Source organism: Musca autumnalis, unplaced genomic scaffold (assembly GCF_047663935.1).
Source record: "Musca autumnalis isolate F117 unplaced genomic scaffold, ASM4766393v1 scaffold_3, whole genome shotgun sequence".
NCBI lineage: Eukaryota > Metazoa > Arthropoda > Insecta > Diptera > Muscidae > Musca > Musca autumnalis.
This window is the reverse complement of record NW_027411866.1, coordinates 24,154,360-24,171,879: the sequence shown is the minus strand read 5'-3', so window position 1 is coordinate 24,171,879 and position 17,520 is coordinate 24,154,360. Positions and strand designations below refer to the sequence as shown.

Below are 17,520 nucleotides of genomic sequence, written 5' to 3'. Positions count from 1 at the left end.
GTATCAACTTTTCTTCTTTTGCTTATATGGTGTCAAAATCATAACCCATTGATATGATTTTAATTGAAATTAAATACATATGCAAGCACATGAATGTTCGAAAAAAAAATAACGTCACCTTTGTCACTCTTTTGATAGATTGTATAGTAATTTTTATGAGAAGTAACAAAGCAAAACGTATTAATTGATAAGATTAAAATTGTAAAATAGCGTTTTTTTTTACAATTTCTATTTTTATTATATTTGCCTCATCTATTCAAAATTGTTCTATTTCGAAACACTTGTTTTATTCATCAAAATCGATGAAAATCACAAATCATTTAAAAATTGGTTATTTCAAAAATCGCCAAATGGGTAACACTTAAGGGCTACATTGCTCTCATGGTGATGTATGACAAATAAAACGCCATATTGGCAACACTTTTATCACTGTTTTCTCTCTCATTAATCGATGAGAGTTTCCGCCAGTGATGCCAACTGTTCCGAGATAAAAAATCGCTACAGCCACATACGCACCATAGGTCTGTAGCGATTTTTACCTTAAAACAGTTGACATTACTGCTTAGACAGTGGTTTTTGTACGTCAAAAATCACCACAAGTAGTGGGAAAAACACAAACTTGGCACCACCCCTGGTTTCCACTGTTGATTTCAGTGATTACAACTTAAAATGTTTTCGAAGGCCAAATGAAAAGATTTAAATTAACACTTTTTTTCTTTGACAAAGTTGTTATCGATAAATTTTCTATGGAAGCAAGGGGTTGCAAGACCAACATTTTCCGAAAACGTTTCTATAAGGGAAAGTTGTTATCGACAACTTTTCTAGGGCAAGAAGGTGTTCTCGACCACTATTCTATAGAGCAAAGTTATTATCTAAACTTTTTTTTTTACCGAGGCAACCTCTTTTTCGACGAATTTTCTATCGAGAAAACTTGTTTTCGACAACTTTTCTGTAAAGAAAAGTTGTTATCGACAATTCCTCTGCATTATGGACAACTCTTCGTTATACAAAAGTTGTTATCGAAAAGTTTTCGACTTAGAAATTATGTTATCGACAATTTTTCGTCATAGATAAGTTGTTATTAGAGATAGGTAATGAAAAGCAATAATCGATTTTTCGACTTTTCAATTTTGGTCGAAAACTAAAAATGCGATTTTTCGGTCTGGCGATTATTTCACTTGTCATAAAACTCGACTTTCGACTTTCTCACAACCGCAGAAAATCGATTATGATCGATTATTCGACGATTTTTAGACTTTTAACTGTAAAAAATCGACTAATCGATTAATCGAAAGTCGACTTACCTATCCCTATCGACAACCTTTCGTCATAGAAAAGTCGTTGTCGTCGATTTCTCTATATTATTGATAACTCTTCATTATACAAAAGTTGTTATCGACAACTTTTCGTTATAGAAAAGTTGTTATCGACAACTTTTCGTAATTGAAAAGTTGTTATCGAAAATTTTTCGTTATAGAAAAGTTGTTATCGAATACTTTTCGTTATAGACAAGTTGTTATCGACAACTTTTCGTTATAGAAAAGTTGTTATCGACAACTTTTCGTTATAGAAAATTTGTGATCGACAACTTTTCGTTATAGAAAAGTTGTTATCGACAATTTTTCGTCATAGAAAAGTTGTTATCGAAAATTTTTCGTTATAGAAAAGTTTTTATCGATAACTTTTCGTTATAGAAAAGTTGTTGTCGACAACTTTTCGTTATAGAAAAGTTGTTATCGGCAATTTTTCGTTGTTAAAGGAAAGTTGTTATCGACAACTTTTCGTTATAGAAAAGCTGTTATCGACAACTTTTCGTTATAGAAAAGTTGTTATCGACAATTTTTCGTTATAGAAAAGTTGTTGTCGACAATTTTTCGTTATAGAAAAGTTGTTATTGACAATTTTTCGTTATAGAAAAGTTGTTATCGACAACTTTTCGTTATAGAAAAGTTGTTATCGACAACTTTTCGTTATAGAAAAGTTGTTATCGACAACTTTTCGTTATAGAAAAGTTGTTATCGACAACTTTTCGTTATAGAAAAGTTGTTATCGACAACTTTTCGTTATAGAAAAGTTGTTATCGACAACTTTTCGTTATAGAAAAGTTGTTATCGACAACTTTTCGTTATAGAAAAGTTGTTATCGACAACTTTTCGTTATAGAAAAGTTGTTATCGAGAACTCTTCGTCATACAAAAGTTGTTATCGACAACTGTTCGTTATTGGAAAGCTCTTATCGACAACTTTTTGTTATAGAGAAATTTTTATCGAAAATTTTTCGTTATAGAAAAGTTGTTATCGACAACTTTTCGTAATTGAAAAGTTGTTATCGAAAATTTTTCGTTATAGAAAAGTTGTTATCAAAAATGTTTCGTTATAGAGAAGTTGTTATCGACAATTTTTCGTTATAGAAAAGTTGTTATCGACAAATTTTCGTTATAGCAAATTGTTATCGACAATTTTTCTTTATGGAAATTTTGTTATCGAAAACTTTTCTTAATAGAAAAATTGTTATCGACAAATCTTCGTCACAGAAATGTTGTTTTCGACAACTTTTTCGTATAGATATGTTGTTATCGACAACTTTTTCGTATAGATATGTTGTTATCGACAACTTTTCGTCATAGAAAAGCTGTTATCGAGATCTCTTCGTCATACAAAAGCTGTAATCGACAACTTTTCGTTATAGAAACATTGTAAACGGCAACTTTTCTAATGAGGAAACTTGACATCGGAAATTTCTCTTTATAGGAAAGCTAAAGAGAAAAGTTGTTATCGACAACTTTTCGTTATAGAAAAGTTGTTATCGACAACTTTTCGTTATAGAAAAGTTGTTATCGACAACTTTTCGTTATAGAAAAGTTGTTATCGACAACTTTTCGTTATAGAAAAGTATATATCGACAACTTTTCGTTATAGAAAAGTATATATCGACAACTTTTCGTTATTGAAAAGTTGTTATCGACAACTTTTTGTTATAGAAAAGTTGTTATCGACAACTTTTCGTTATAGAAAAGTTGTTATCGACAACTTTTCCTTATAGAAAAGTTGTTATCGACAATTTTTCGTCATAGAAAAAGTGTTATCGAAAATTTTTTCGTTATAGAAAAGTTGTTATCGACAATTGTTCGTTATAGAAAAGTTGTTATCGACAATTTTTTGTTATAGAAAATTTGTTATCGACAACTTTTCTTTATCGAAATGTTATCGACTACTTTTCTTTATCGAAATGTTGTTAGCGACAGCTTTTCGTTATAGAAAATTTGTCATCGACGATTTTTCTTTATAGAAAAGTTGTTATCGACAACTTTTCGTTATAGAAAGTTGCCATCAACAAATTTTCGTTATATAGAAAAGTTGTTATCGAAAATTTTTTGTTATAGAAAAGTTGTTATCGACAGTTTTTCGTTATAGAAAAGTTGCTAGTGACATTTTTCGTTATAGAAAAGTTGTTATCGACAACTTTTTTTTTTATCGAAATGCTATCGACAATTTTTCGTAATAGAAAAGTTGTTATCGACAATTTTTCGTTATAGAAAAGTTGTTATCGAAAATTTTTCGTCATAGAAAAGTTGTTATCGACAACTTCTCGTCATATAAAAGTTGTTATCGACGATTCCTCTATATTATCGACAACTTTTCATTATAGACAAGTTGTTATCGACAATTTTTCGTTATAAAAAAGTTGTTATCGACTACTTTTCGTTATAGGAAAGCTGGTATCGACAACTTTTCGTTATAGAAAAGTTGTTATCGACAATTTTTCGTTATAGAAAAGTTGTTATCGACAATTTTTCGTTATAGAAAAGTTGTTATCGACATTTTTCTTGACATCGGAAACTTCTCGTTATAGGAAAGCTAAGGAAAAGTTGTTTTCGTTATAGAAAAGTTACCATCAACAAATTTTCGTTATATAGAAAAGTTGTTATTGACGATATTTTGTTATAGAAAAGTTGTTATCGACAACTTTTCTATTGAGGAAACTTGTTATAGGCATCTTCTCTGTATAGGAAAGCTAAGGGAAAGTTGTTATCGACAACTTTTCTTTATAGAACAATTTCTATCGACAACTTTTCTATAGAGAACAGTTGCTATCGACAACTTTTCTAAAGAGACAAGTTGCTATCGACAATGTATCGTTATAGAAAAGTTGTTATCGGTAATTTTTCGTTAAGCGGGGTACACACGATCAGTTTTGACTGTCGATTTTTCGGAATTATCGATTACTGTCAAACAGTCCAGCAACCACAAAATATTTTGTGGTTGCCTGATGACTGACAAAAGTTAGCGGCCACACTGACAAGCAACCGATTATTTGAGCAAAACTGACAGTCAAAACTGATCGTGTGTACCCCACTTTAGAGATAAGTTTTTATCGACAATTTTTCGTTATAGAAAAGTTGTTATCGACAATTTTTCGTTATAGAAAAGTTGTTATCGACAATTTTTCGTTATAGAAAAGTTGTTATCGACAACTTTTCGTTATAGAAAAGTTGTTATCGAAAACTTTTCGTTATAGAAATGTTGTTATCGACCATTTTTCGTCTTAGAAATGTTGTTAGCGACAGCTTTTCGTTATAGAAAATTTGTCATCGATAATTTTTCTTTATAGAAAAGTTGTTGCCGGCAACTTTTCTTTATAGAAAGTACGTAATTGACTAATTTTCGTTATAAAAAATTTGTTATCGACCATTTTTTTTTGGAGAAAAAAAATTGTTATCGATTGCTCTTCTAATGACAAGCTCCATATTGCTTGAAATAGTTATCTGATATCAACTATTTTTCTCTTCCCCTCTTTATCACTCCCACTCATTTGTTTACATTTGTATATCACTTGCAGACCAACAAATACCCCTACATCGCCATCATTCCCCGTTTCCATTGTATTTTGGCGACATCGATGTTGTTTGTTTTGTGTGACATTTGTTTTGTTATCTTTGATCTGTGTGTGTTTGTATTTGGTTTCATTATTACGATGATTAGGTTCGAGGGTTCTTTCTAGAGAGGCGGGTACCATCGCTGCTATATTGTAATGACTTTCGTTTTTGTTGTTGCTGCTGCGGTTGTTGTTGTGTTTATATTACACAGCTGTTTTTAGCTGTCATTAACTAAAGTTGCTGCAGTTGTGACTAGAACGCGAAAACGGTTGATTGAAATTCATAGAACAGCGAATCGAAAACATTTGATGCGGCCGGTAAATTAGCTAATGCGACAAGTGAAAGTGCTGACTGAGCTCGTGATAATTGGAAAATTAAATGCCATAAATTGAAAAAATAAATAGATAGAATTAAATGAAGTAATTTAAATATTTGTGTTTGTGTTTTTTGTTGCTTGTTTTTTAGATGAAAATGTTTTGATGAATGACCATCAGAAAGAAATAAAGAAAATTGCTTCCAACAAAGTGAAAAAAATAATAAAAAACTTCCTTGTTTGAAGTCTTCACAACGCCGCCCTAGTTGTACCACATCAACTCCCGCTTAACCTTTTCCGGTTACCCCCCTACCCTCGTTTTATCTCAATCATAGAAATATTTAGCAAATTTCCCGCACAGAGCAATGGTTGCTGCCGGCCTAAAACAACAATTACGCGGCAATCGTTGCTATCTTTCCTTGGCCTGTTCCATTGGCTCCATCAGCCTGGCCTGTGGTAGCTTCTTACAAATACCCAATACCACGGATCGTATCTCGCTACAACGTGGCCTCTTCCTAACCTCTCTGGGTTTCATCTATTTCATTTCGCTAACGGATTTCTGCAACAAATATTTGCTGGAGACACGCCATGGCATTAAATTTCGCAAAAAATATCGGCTAATGATGTCAGATGTCTTGGACATGACCAATAAGTAAGTATTGCCTGTTTTTTTCGTTTTTTGTTTTGCTTTCTTAAGAATATTACCTCATTTTGTTTTTGACTTTTGTATTGCGCCTTGTAGTGAGTGCAATGGTAAACAATGTAATCTTGTTGTAATAGTAAAAAGCTTAGGTATGGGAATTATAAAGACGAGACAGTGGTCGTCTGTCTGCTGATTACATATTTGTGTTGCTGATGGCAACAAAAACGCTGAAGGTGGATGTCAGACAAACGTGATTCGCAAAAAAGTTATTAAATAAACTATAAAAGTTTTCAATAACAACTTTTCCGTGTAGAAAAGCTGTCGATAACAAATATTCTGCATAGAAAAGTTGTCGATACTTACTTTACTGTATATAAAAGTAGTCAATAAAAACATTTCTGTATAGAATAGTTGTCGATAATAAATTTTTCAGTGTAGAAAAGTTATCGATAACAGCACTTCAGTGTAGAAAAGTTGTCGATAACAACTTTTCTGTATAGTAAAGTTGTCGATAACAACTTTTTTGTTTAGAAAAGTTGTCGATAACAACTTTTATGTGTAGAAAAGTTGTCGATAACAACTTTTCTATATAGAAAAGTTGTCGATAACAACTTTTCTGTGTAGAAAAGTTGTCGATAACAAGTTGTCGATAACAAAAGTTGTCGATAACAACTTTTCTGTGTAGAAAAGTTGTCGATAACAACTTTTCTGTGTAGAAAAGTTGTCGATAACAACTTTTCTGTGTAGAAAAGTTGTCGATAACAACCTTTCTGTGTAGAAAAGTTGTCGATAACAACTTTTCTGTGTAGAAAAGTTGTCGATAACAACATTTCTGTATAGAAAAGTTGTCAATAACAAGTTTTCTGTATAGAAAAGTTGTCGATAACAAGTTTTCTGTATAGAAAAGTTTTCGATAACAACTTTTCGGTATATGTGTTGAAAGTTGTCGATAAAAACTACATAGAAAATTTGTCGATAATATAATTTCAATATCATTTATTGATATAAAGTTGTTATCGAAAAATTGGCGTTGTCGATAACTTGCTATCGACAAGTTTTCGTTATTGAAATGTTGTTATCGACATGTTTTTGTTGTAGAAAAGTTCTTATCGACAAATTTTTGTTATACAAAAGTTGTTATCGACAAATTTTCGATATAAAAAATTTGTTATCGACAAATGTTGGTTATAGGAAAGTTGTTACCGACAAATTTTCTTTATAGAAGAGTTGTTATCGATTTATTTTTTTATAGAAACAGTGATAGCGACAAGTTTCTGTTGTTATCGAAAATTTTCTTTATTGAAAAGTTTTTATCGACATATTTTCTTTATAGAAAAATATTTATCGGCATATTTTCTTTGTAGAAAAGTTGTTTTCTAAAATTTTGTTTATAGAAAATTTGTTAACGGTAATTTCTATTTATAGAAAAGTAGTTATCGGTAACTTATATTTATAGAAAAGTAGTTATCGATAACTGTTCTTCATAGAAAAGTTGTAATCGATAACTGTTCTTCATAGAAAAGTTGTTATCGACAGCTTTTCTTTATAGAAAAGTTATTATCGAGAAAGTTATCGACATATTTTTGTCATAGAAATGCTGTTATCAGAAACTTTTCCTTATAGGAGAGTTGTTATCGACAAATTTTCGTTATAGAAAAGTTATTGACAAATGTTCGTTATAGAAAAGTTATCGACAAGTTTTCTCCATAGAAAAATTTTTATCGATAACTTTTCATTATGGAAAAGCTGCTATCATCAATGCCTTTATTTAAAAGTTGTTATCGCAAGATTTTCTTTGTAAAAAAGTCGTTCTCGACAAAATGTCTTTCTAAAAAAGTTGTTATCGCAAACTTTTCTTTTAAGATAAGTTGTTATCTACAACCTTCGTTTATAGAAAAGTTGATATCGAATTTTTTTTGAGAAATGTTATCGATAACCTTTTTTATAAAAAAGTTATCATTTTTTCTTTATAGAAAAATTGTAATCGACAAATTTTCTTTATAGAAAAGTTGTTATTGACTACAACGTGTCTTCATTAAAATGTTGTTATCGACAACTTTTCTTTATAGAAAAGCTGTCATCGATAACTTTTCTTTATAGAAAAGTTGTTATCGCCATCTCTTCTTTTTAGAAAAGTAGTTATCGACAAATTTTCGTTATAGAAGAATTGTTGTCGACAACTTTCCGTTAATAGAAGAGTTGTTATCGACATTTTTTCTATAGAAAATTTGTGTTCGAAAACGTTTCTTTATAGAGAAGTTGTTATCGATAAATTTCCTTTATTAAAAAGTTGTAATTGACAACTTTTCGTCATAGAAAATTTTGTTATCGACAACTTTTCGTTGTAGAACATGTTATTGTCAATTTTCGTTATTGAACATTTGTTATCGATAACTTTTTGTTATAGAAAAGTTGTTATCGACAAATTTTCCTTATAGAAAAGTTGTTATCGACAACTTTTCGTTATAGAAAAGTTGTTATCGATAACTTTTTGCTATGGAAAAGTCGTTATCGACAACTTTTTGCTATAGAAAAGTTGTTATCGAAAACTTTTCGTTATAGAATAGTTGTTATCCGTATCGTTTTGTTATAGAAAAAGAGTTGTCGCCAATTTTTCATTACCGTAAAGTTGTTATCAACAATATGTCTTCATGCAAAAGTTGTTATCGACAGATTTTCTTTATAGAAAAGTTGTTATCGACAATATCTCTTCATAGAAAATTTGTTATCGATAATTTTCCTTTATAGAAATGCTGACCTCGATAACTTTTCTTTATAGAAAAGTTGTTATCGCCATCTCTTCTTTTTAGAAAAGTAGTTATCGACAAATTTTCGTTATAGAAGAATTGTTGTCGACAACTTTCCGTTATAGAAAAGTTGTTATCGTCAACTTTTCGTTATAGAAAAGTTGTTATCGGCAACTTTTCTTTATAGAAAAGTTGTTATCGACAACTTTTCGTTATAGAAAAAGTTGTTATCGATTACTTTTCGTTATTGAAAAGTTGTTATCGACAACTTTTCGTTATAGAAAAGTTGTTATCGACAACTTTTCGTTATAGAAAAGTTGTTATCGACAACTTTTCGTTATAGAAAAGTTGTTATCGACAACTTTTCGTTATAGAAAACATTGTATCGACAACATTTCGTTATAGAAAAGTTGTTATGGACTACTATTCGTTATAGAAAAGTTGTTATCGACTACTTTTCTTTATAGAAAAGTTGTTATCGACAACTTTTTGTTGTAGAAAATTTGTTATCGACAACTTTTCGTTATAGAAAAGTTGTTATCGACAACTTTTCGTTATAGAAAAGTTGTTATCGACAACTTTTCGTTATAGAAAAGGTGTTACGACAACTTTTCGTTATATAAACGTTGTTATCGACAACTTTTCGTTATAGAAAAGTTGTTATCGACAACTTTTCCTTGTAGAAAACTTGTTATCGATAGCTTTTCGTTATAGAAAAGTTGTTGTCGACAAATTTTCGTTATAGAAAAGATTTTATCGACAATTTTTTTTTATAGAAAAGTTGTTATTGACAACCTTTCGCTATAGAAAAGTTGTTATTGACAACTTTTCGTTATAGAAAAGTTGTTATCGACAACTTTTCGTTATAGAAAAGTTGTTATCGACAACTTTTCGTTATTGGAAAGTTGTTATCGACAACTTTTCGTTATAGAAAAGTTGTTATCGGCAACTTTTCGTTATAGAAAAGTTGTTATCGACAACTTTTTGTTATAGGAAAGTTGTTATCGACAACTTTTTTGTTATAGAAAAGTAGTTATCGACAACTTTTCGTTATAGACAAGTTATTATCGACAACTTTTCGTTATAGAAAAGTAGTTACCGACAACTTTTCGCTATAAAAAGTTGTTATCGACAACTTTTTATTATAGAAAACTTGCTATCGACAACGTTTCAATATTTATGTGCCTCTTGTATAAGTTTCCATTGTTTGCTTCCAATTTTAAAGATAGGGGTGTTCAAAAAATTACATTTGGCATTGTAGACAGACATACGTATGTTTTTAATAATTTGTTTTTGTTTTTTTTTTTTGTTTTGTAATTAATTTTGTCTAATCATCATCATTACTATATGAGTCAATGAGTTGAGTACTTGACTGGACAGCAACACAAATTTTTTCATTTTAGTTCAACACTTCTACAGTGAGGAACAAAAAAGATAGCCGAAGTGTATCCCTTATAAATAAATGGAAATGTGGTCCTTCGATGACAAACTACATGTGCCCAAATTTGCTCGAAATATATCTTTGATATTCTAGATTCTATTTTTCCACATTAATTTTGTGTTTCACTGAAAGTCTGGGTAATCAATCATTTTTTGTTATCGATTTTGTCGTTGTAAGTTCTTTATTTTTTATCACCTTATCTCTGTTGATGAGAATAAAACAATCTAATAAAAATTAATTATATTTGTATGTGTAAACTAAGTTAAGTGCTGCTCAATTTTGCATCAACAAAAGTCCACTTGTTGGAAAATTAATGGTTGAATGAGTGTTGTTTTAGTTTTGACGTCATGTTATTTTCTCATTATCTGTGGTGATTTGCCTCTTTCCCTGCTTCAATGGAAGTGTGTAATTAATAAAAGGCAATAAATGTAAACAGACGGTACTTAAAAGTGGGGTTTTGCCTTAATTGTCATCAATTATTCTTTTAAAAACGTGACCGAAAAAAAGTGGAAAATGGAAACTTTTAATGAGTAACTTTTAAATGAGGAATGCTGTTATCGATTATTTTTCAGTATGGGAAAAAGTTGTTGTCAATCACATTTCTTTAGAATAAATTTGTTATTGATTTTTTAGTTGTTATCGAAATGTTTCCGAAATGATATCATCGACAATGTAGAAAAATTGTATCAACAATTATCGATAGTTTTTCTTTAAAGAAACATTGTTATCGTTTGCTTATCTTTATGGAAATGTTGTTATCATTTGCTTTTCTTTATAGAAAAGTTGTTATCGAAAACTTTTCTTTATAAAAATGTCGTTAACGACAAATTTTCTTGATAGAAATGTGTTATCGATAACTATTCCTTAAAAAATTTGTTATCGACAACAGTTTTTTAGAGAAAAGTTTGTATTGACAATGTGTTTTTATAAAACAGTTGTTATCGATAATTTGTTACTTGTAAAAAAGTGTTATCGAAAGGTTTTCTTTATAAAAACGTTGTTATCGATACATTTTCTTTCAAAAAACATTGTTATCGATTACTTTTCTTTAGAGAAAAGTTGTTATCGATAACTTTTCTTTATAAAAATGTCGTTATCGACAAATTTTCTTTATAGAAATGTGTTATCGATAACTATTACTTAAAAAAATGTTGTTATCGACAACAGTTCCTTATAGAAAAGATTTTATCGACAAAGTTTTCGTGTAAAACAGTTGTTATCGATAATTTTTTTTCTTGTAAAACCGTGTTATCGACAAGGTTTCTTTATACAAACATTGTTATCGAAAACTTCTCATTATAGAAACATTGTTGTATATAACTTTTATTTATAGAAACAATGTTTCGATGGTTTTTTTATAAAAATGCTGTTATCGACAATTTTTCTTTATTGAAATGTTGTTATCAATAATTCTCCCCCATATAAATGTTCACACCGACCACATTTCTATACAGAAAAGTAATTACCTATAATTTCCCTCATAAAAAAACTAATACTTTATCAAATTGTTTGCAAAATCATTGAACTGTCGTAAAATATTTGTGTCAATTTGTTAACAAATTTGTTTTAGTTTTCATAAATTATCTATTTTTTTAATGAGGCAATTAATTTAGATTGGTATACCATTTAGTTGGCAATTGTTTTGTAAATATGCACGCGTAAATGTTTATTTCTCGCCTCAAAATACTTAAAATGGGCCAAAGTTTAAAAACCAAATGCAGTCATGTTTGAATTTCTAAATGGATTTTGAATTTGTTCATTGTGCATTGTTTTTCGTTATTGGCGTTCATTCGCCCCTCCTTAAATAGGCATGACAAGTTTAGAATTTCCAAAAAAAAAAAAAAATTAACAATTCAACTTGAGGTTAAGGTCAAATAAAATAAAAAATTCAATTTTGTTAAAATTTCCTTTGATTACTATTTGTCATCAATGTTCGGTGTGTCCGTGACAAAATCTCATAAAAAATGTAACTTCGTCATGCAGCGGCTATTGGCTGATTGAGTTGAGTTATAATTTAGGTGAAAGCCAGGATGGCATGTTTGGCGGAAACACTCCTTTGGCTAGAAATTTATGGCAAAACCATAGATTATTTAATTACTTGATTTCATTTCAATGTGGGTGTGTTTTTTTTTTTTTGGCGAAGAATGGGGATAGACGAAATTCAAACAGAAAAATTGACCAAAGGATTGGCGTGTTCTTGATAAGTTTTGTTAATTGATTTTGATACACAACTGCTTGGAATAATTATAAAGAAAAACATTTTCTAATAGAAAAGTTTTTATTGAAAACTTTTCGTCGACAAAAAGCTGTCGTTAATAACTTTTCCATAAAGAGCAGTTGTTCATAACAACTTGTCTATGAAGGAAATTAGCTGACAACAACATTTCTAAAGCGAAAAGTTGTCGATAATAACCTTTTTACAACGGAAAGTTATCGTTAACAACTTTTCTAAAACGAGAAGTTGTCGTTAACAATTTTTCTTTAACGAAAAGTTGTCGATATTTTTTTTATGATATGTCGATAACGTCTTTTCTATTTCGAAAAGTTGCAGTTAACAGAGTTTCTATAACGAAAATTTACTCATAACAACTTTTCTATAACGAAAAGTAGTTGATTACGACTTATCTATAACGAAAAGTTGTCGACAACAACTTTTCTGAAACGAAAAGTTGACGATAACAACTTTTCTATAACAAAAAGTTGTCGATAACGTCTTTTCTATAACGAAAAGTTGTCGATAACAACTTTTCTATAACGAAAACAATTTTTCTACAACGAAAATTTGTCGATATCAAATTTACTATAGCAAAAAGTTGTCGATAACAACATCTCTATTATAAAAAGTTGTCGATAACAACTTTAGTACAAGGAAAAAATAGTCGATAACAACTTTTCTATAACGAAAAGTAGTCGATAACAACTTTTCTATAACGAAAAGTAGTCGATAACAACTTTTTTATAACGAAAAGTTGTCGATAACAACTTTTCTATAACGAAAAGTTGTCGATCACCACTTTTCTATAACGAAAAGTTGTTGATAACTACTTTTCCATAACGAAAAGTTGTCGATAACTACTTATCTATAACGAAAAGTAGTCGTTAACAACTTTCCTACAACAAAAAGTGGTCGATAACAACTTTTCTACAACGAAAAGTTGTCGATAACAACTTTTCTATAACGAAAAGTTATCGATAACAACTTTTATATAAAGAAATGTTGTCGATAAAAATTTTTCTAGAAAGAAAAGTTGTTGATAACAACTTTTATATTACGAAAAATTGTCGATAACTACTTTTCCATAACGGAAAGTTGTCGATAACAACTTTTCTATAACGGAAAGTTGTTGATAACTACTTTTCTATAACGAAAAGTTGTCGATAACTACTTATCTATAACGAAAAGTAGTCGTTAACAACTTTCCTACAACAAAAAGTGGTCGATAACAACTTTTCTATAACAAACAGTTTCGATAACAACTTTTCTAAAACGAAAAGTAGTCGATAACAACTTTTCTATAAAGAAAAGAAAACGAAAAGTTGTCGATAACAACTTTTCTATAATGAAAAGTTGTCGATAACAACATTTCTATAACTAAAAGTTGTCTATAACAACATTTTTATAACGAAAAGTTGTCGATAACCACTTTTCTACAATGAAAAGTTGTCGATAACAAATTTTCTTTAATGAAAATTTGTCGATAACAACTTTTCTATAACGAAAAGTTGTCGATAACAGTTTTTTGTAACGAAAAATTGTCGATAACAACTTTTATATAACAGAAAGTTGTCGATAACCACTTTTCTATAAGGAAAGGTTGTCGATAACAACTTTTCTATAACAATTAGCAATCGATAGAAGCTTTTTTATAACGAAAATTTTCGATAACATATTTTCTATAACAAAAATCAGCCGACAGCAGTTTTGTTGTCGATAACAACTTTTCTATAACGAAAACAATTTTTCTATAACGAAAAGTTGTTGATAACAACTTTTCAGTAACGAAAATTTGTCGATAACAACTGCAATACAACGAAAATTTGTCGATATCAAATTTTCTATAACGAAAAGTTGTCGATAACAACTTTTCTATAACGAAAAGTTGTCGATAACAACTTTTCTATAACGAAAAGTTGTCGATAACAACTTTTCTATAACGAAAAGTTGTCGATAACAACTTTTCTATAACGAAAAGTTGTCGATAACAACTTTTCTATAACGAAAATTTGTCGATAACAACTTTTCTATAACGAAATTTTGTCGATAACAAATTTTCTATGACGAAAAATTGTCGATAACAAATTTTCTATGACGAAAAATTGTCGATAACAAATTTTCTATGACGAAAAATTGTCGATAACAGATTTTCTATGACGAAAAGTTGTCGATAACAAATTTTCTATGACGAAAAGTTGTCGATAACAACTTGTCTATAACGAATAGTTATCGATAACAACTTTTCTACAATGAAAAGTAGTCGATAACAACTTTTCTAAAATAAAAAAGTTGCCGATAACAACATTTCTATAGCGAAATGTTGTCTTTAACAATAATTCTATAACGAAAAATTGTCGATAACAACATGTCTTTAACGAAAAGTTTTCGATAACAACTTTTCTATAACAAAAAGTTGTCAATAACAGCTTTTCTATAACGAAAAGTTGACGATAACCACTTTTCTATAACGAAAAGTTGTCGATAACAACTTTTCTATAACGAAAAGTTGTCGATAACACCTTTTCTATAACAAAAAGTTGTAGACAACAACTTTTCTCTAACGAAAATTTGTCGATGACTACTTTTCTACAACGATAAAGTAAAGTAGTTATCGACAACTTTTCGTTATAGAAAAGTAGTTATCGACAACTTTTCGTTATAGAAAAATTTTTATCGACAACTCCTTGGTATAAAAAATTTTTTATCGACAAATCCTTGTTGTTATCGACAACTTTTCGTTATGGAAAAGTTGTTATCGACAACTTTTCGTTATGGAAAAGTTGTTATCGACAACTTTTCGTTATAGAAAAGTTGTTATCGACAACTTTCCGTTATAGAAAAGTTGTTATTCACAACTATTCGTATAGAAAAGTTGTTATCGACAACTCCTTGTTATAAAAAATTTGTTATCGACAAATCCTTGTTATAAAAAAGTTGTTATCGACAACTTTTCGTTGTAGAAAATGTGTTATTGACAACTGAAATTATTGTTCTGTTCCAGAACCTGCAAGAAGCTACTATTTTTTACTACGATAAAATTTTTTCCTTTATGTTATCGAAAAAATAGTAAAAATTAGTAGCTTCTTGCAGTACTGGAACAGACCATATGTTATTGGCATGTTTTTTTTATAGATAAGTTGTTACCGACCACTCTTTTGGTTTGTTCCAGAACTGCAAGAATCTACTAATTTTTACTATTTTTTTCGATAACATAAAGGAAAAATTGTTATCGTAGTAAAAAATAGTAGCTTCTTGCAGGTTCTGGAACAGAGCATTTGTTATAAAAAATTTTTATCGAAATTTTTCGTTGTGGAATAGTTGTTGTCGACAATTTTTCGTTATAAAATAGTTGTTATCGATAAGAATCTACTATTTTTTACTACGATAACAGTTTTTCCTTTATTTTATCGGAAAAAAACTACTAAAAATTACTAGATTCTTCCAGTTCTGGAACAGACCCATTAATTTCCATAAACTATTCGAAATCCCTAGTCACAATTTATTTATTTATTTGGTAAACTCTCATCGCAGTGATGTCAAAATTTCCTGTGTATCAAAATTTCACTATTGAACAGCCCGAATTATGTCCACACAATAAAATAGCCCTCAATGTTGAGACCATTTATCGTCAAGAGCAACCGGTAAGGTTGGAAACCGCAACACATTTGAAGAAATTGGGAGTCTGTTCTTGCCCGTTTTGTGCCCGACAAAATAAGGTCAGCTGTCAATGTCCGCATGGAAGCAGAAGGGCAACTAAAGAAATACAAGGTGGCGATGGTCACGAAATTGTTCGGCGCAAAGATGATTGCATATTTTCCCACACGGTGACAATGCCGGGAAATTTTGATGAATTGGAATGTCGAACTTCTTGCGATAATTTACGCTCCAAATTTGTGGATAGATTTCGTGAGAATTATAGAAAATCAAAAATATATTTAACGGCGAATAGAATGTCTAGAGATGCCATGGTTTGGATAATGAAACCTGCCATGGGATCTGTATGGAAGTCTTCAAGTGGAGAAGTGCTTGAGATGGATAAGACGAAGGACTTGGATATTAATGAAAGACATAGTGGAATGAAAGAATCATCAAAGAAGCCAAAGAAGTCGGGTGTCAAACAGTATCTGGACAACAAATTTAAACTGCTTTCCTTGGGAGATAAATATCCATTAAATACCCATTCTTCAAATTTCCATGTGGCATTAGAAATTAAGTGCCCTCGAGGAAAATGGCGTGGTTTAATGACTGCTTCACAGAAATGTGGTACTGTGGTGGAATTTTTCAGTTCAAATCTCCATCTAGAAGATATGCAGTATCGAGAATCATCAGAGGAGGAACAAATTCCAAGACAATATCAAATTTCTAAAGAAGGCTTTGAAGCAGAAAAAGAAAGAGAATTGAAAGGGGGCCAAGAAATGATAGTGGCTAATGTGAGACAAATGGAGGTTCCTAACGCTGCAAGCAAGATCACTAAGCCGAAAAGTTTTTTGCTCGAAGAAAGCAACAACCATGCCATTGGCCACAAAGAAAAGAAGGTCGAAGGACCAAATCACAATAAAATACCAAACAACGAATTGAAGAAGAAAGACGACCAGGGAAATTTTGTATCGAAGGCCGCCCACAAAAATAATCGTTCTTCCAAGAAACTCAAAGTAAATCATCCCGTTTTTGAAAATTTTGTAAACGAAAATTGTTTGTTATCAACATTTTCAGAATCTCAGGAAATGCTAAGGAAGAAGGAAAGAAAGAAAACAAAGAAGACTCGAGAGTCTTCAATCATGATGAAGCAAAACCCATCACGAATTGCAAAGGAAAATCAGGTCAATTTAGTTGATGGAAAGTGCCAATCTAAACACAATTCGCATCAGTTGTCGCAACAAATTATCAACTGTACGCCTTATTGTGAGCTTTTGCCCAATGAGAAAGTTTTGTTTGAAAATAATCATTTTTGAATTACTTTTAAAATAAACCATGAATACCGTTGTTATCGATTATTAAAAAAAAACGTTTATACATTGAAAAGTTGTCGATAACAATTTTCCTATGTAGAACAGTCTTCGATAACAACATTTCTACATAGAAAAGTTGTCGATAACAACATTTCTACATAGAAAAGTTGTCGATAACAATATTTCTATATAGAAAAGTTGTCGATAACAATATTTCTATATAGAAAAGTCGTCGATAACAATATTTCTACATAGAAAAGTCGTCGATAACAATATTTCTACATAGAAAGGCTGTCGATAACAACATCTTTATATAGAAACGTTGTCGATAACAAC

General features: G+C 30.2%; 2 protein-coding genes across 17 annotated transcripts in view; both read left to right on the top strand.

Moving 5' to 3' along the window:
• Positions 1 to 17,520, top strand: part of LOC141399620 (ceramide synthase) — a 74,869-nt gene that overhangs the window by 18,064 nt on the left and 39,285 nt on the right. For 13 of the 16 annotated variants that reach the window (XM_073978731.1, XM_073978734.1, XM_073978722.1 and 10 more), the window contains exon 2: positions 5,342 to 5,841. In XM_073978731.1, the coding sequence (XP_073834832.1) occupies positions 5,555 to 5,841 (287 nt within the window). In that variant the 5' untranslated portion in view covers positions 5,342 to 5,554. Of the gene's footprint in view, positions 1 to 4,982; positions 5,221 to 5,341; positions 5,842 to 17,520 lie in introns of those variants that run through there. The other 3 variants (XM_073978726.1, XM_073978725.1, XM_073978735.1) reach the window with 3 other exon arrangements.
• Positions 15,695 to 17,205, top strand: LOC141399622 (uncharacterized). The gene is made up of 2 exons (XM_073978739.1): positions 15,695 to 16,887; positions 16,949 to 17,205. The coding sequence occupies exons 1-2, from the start codon at positions 15,769 to 15,771 to the stop codon at positions 16,964 to 16,966; spliced, it is 1,137 nt and encodes a 378-aa protein (XP_073834840.1). The 5' UTR covers positions 15,695 to 15,768; the 3' UTR covers positions 16,967 to 17,205.

What these genes read in the sequence shown, in the direction of transcription:
- LOC141399622 (XM_073978739.1), top strand. Translation starts at nt 15,769, where the DNA reads ATGTCAAAATTTCCTGTGTATCAAAATTTCACTATTGAACAGCCCGAA.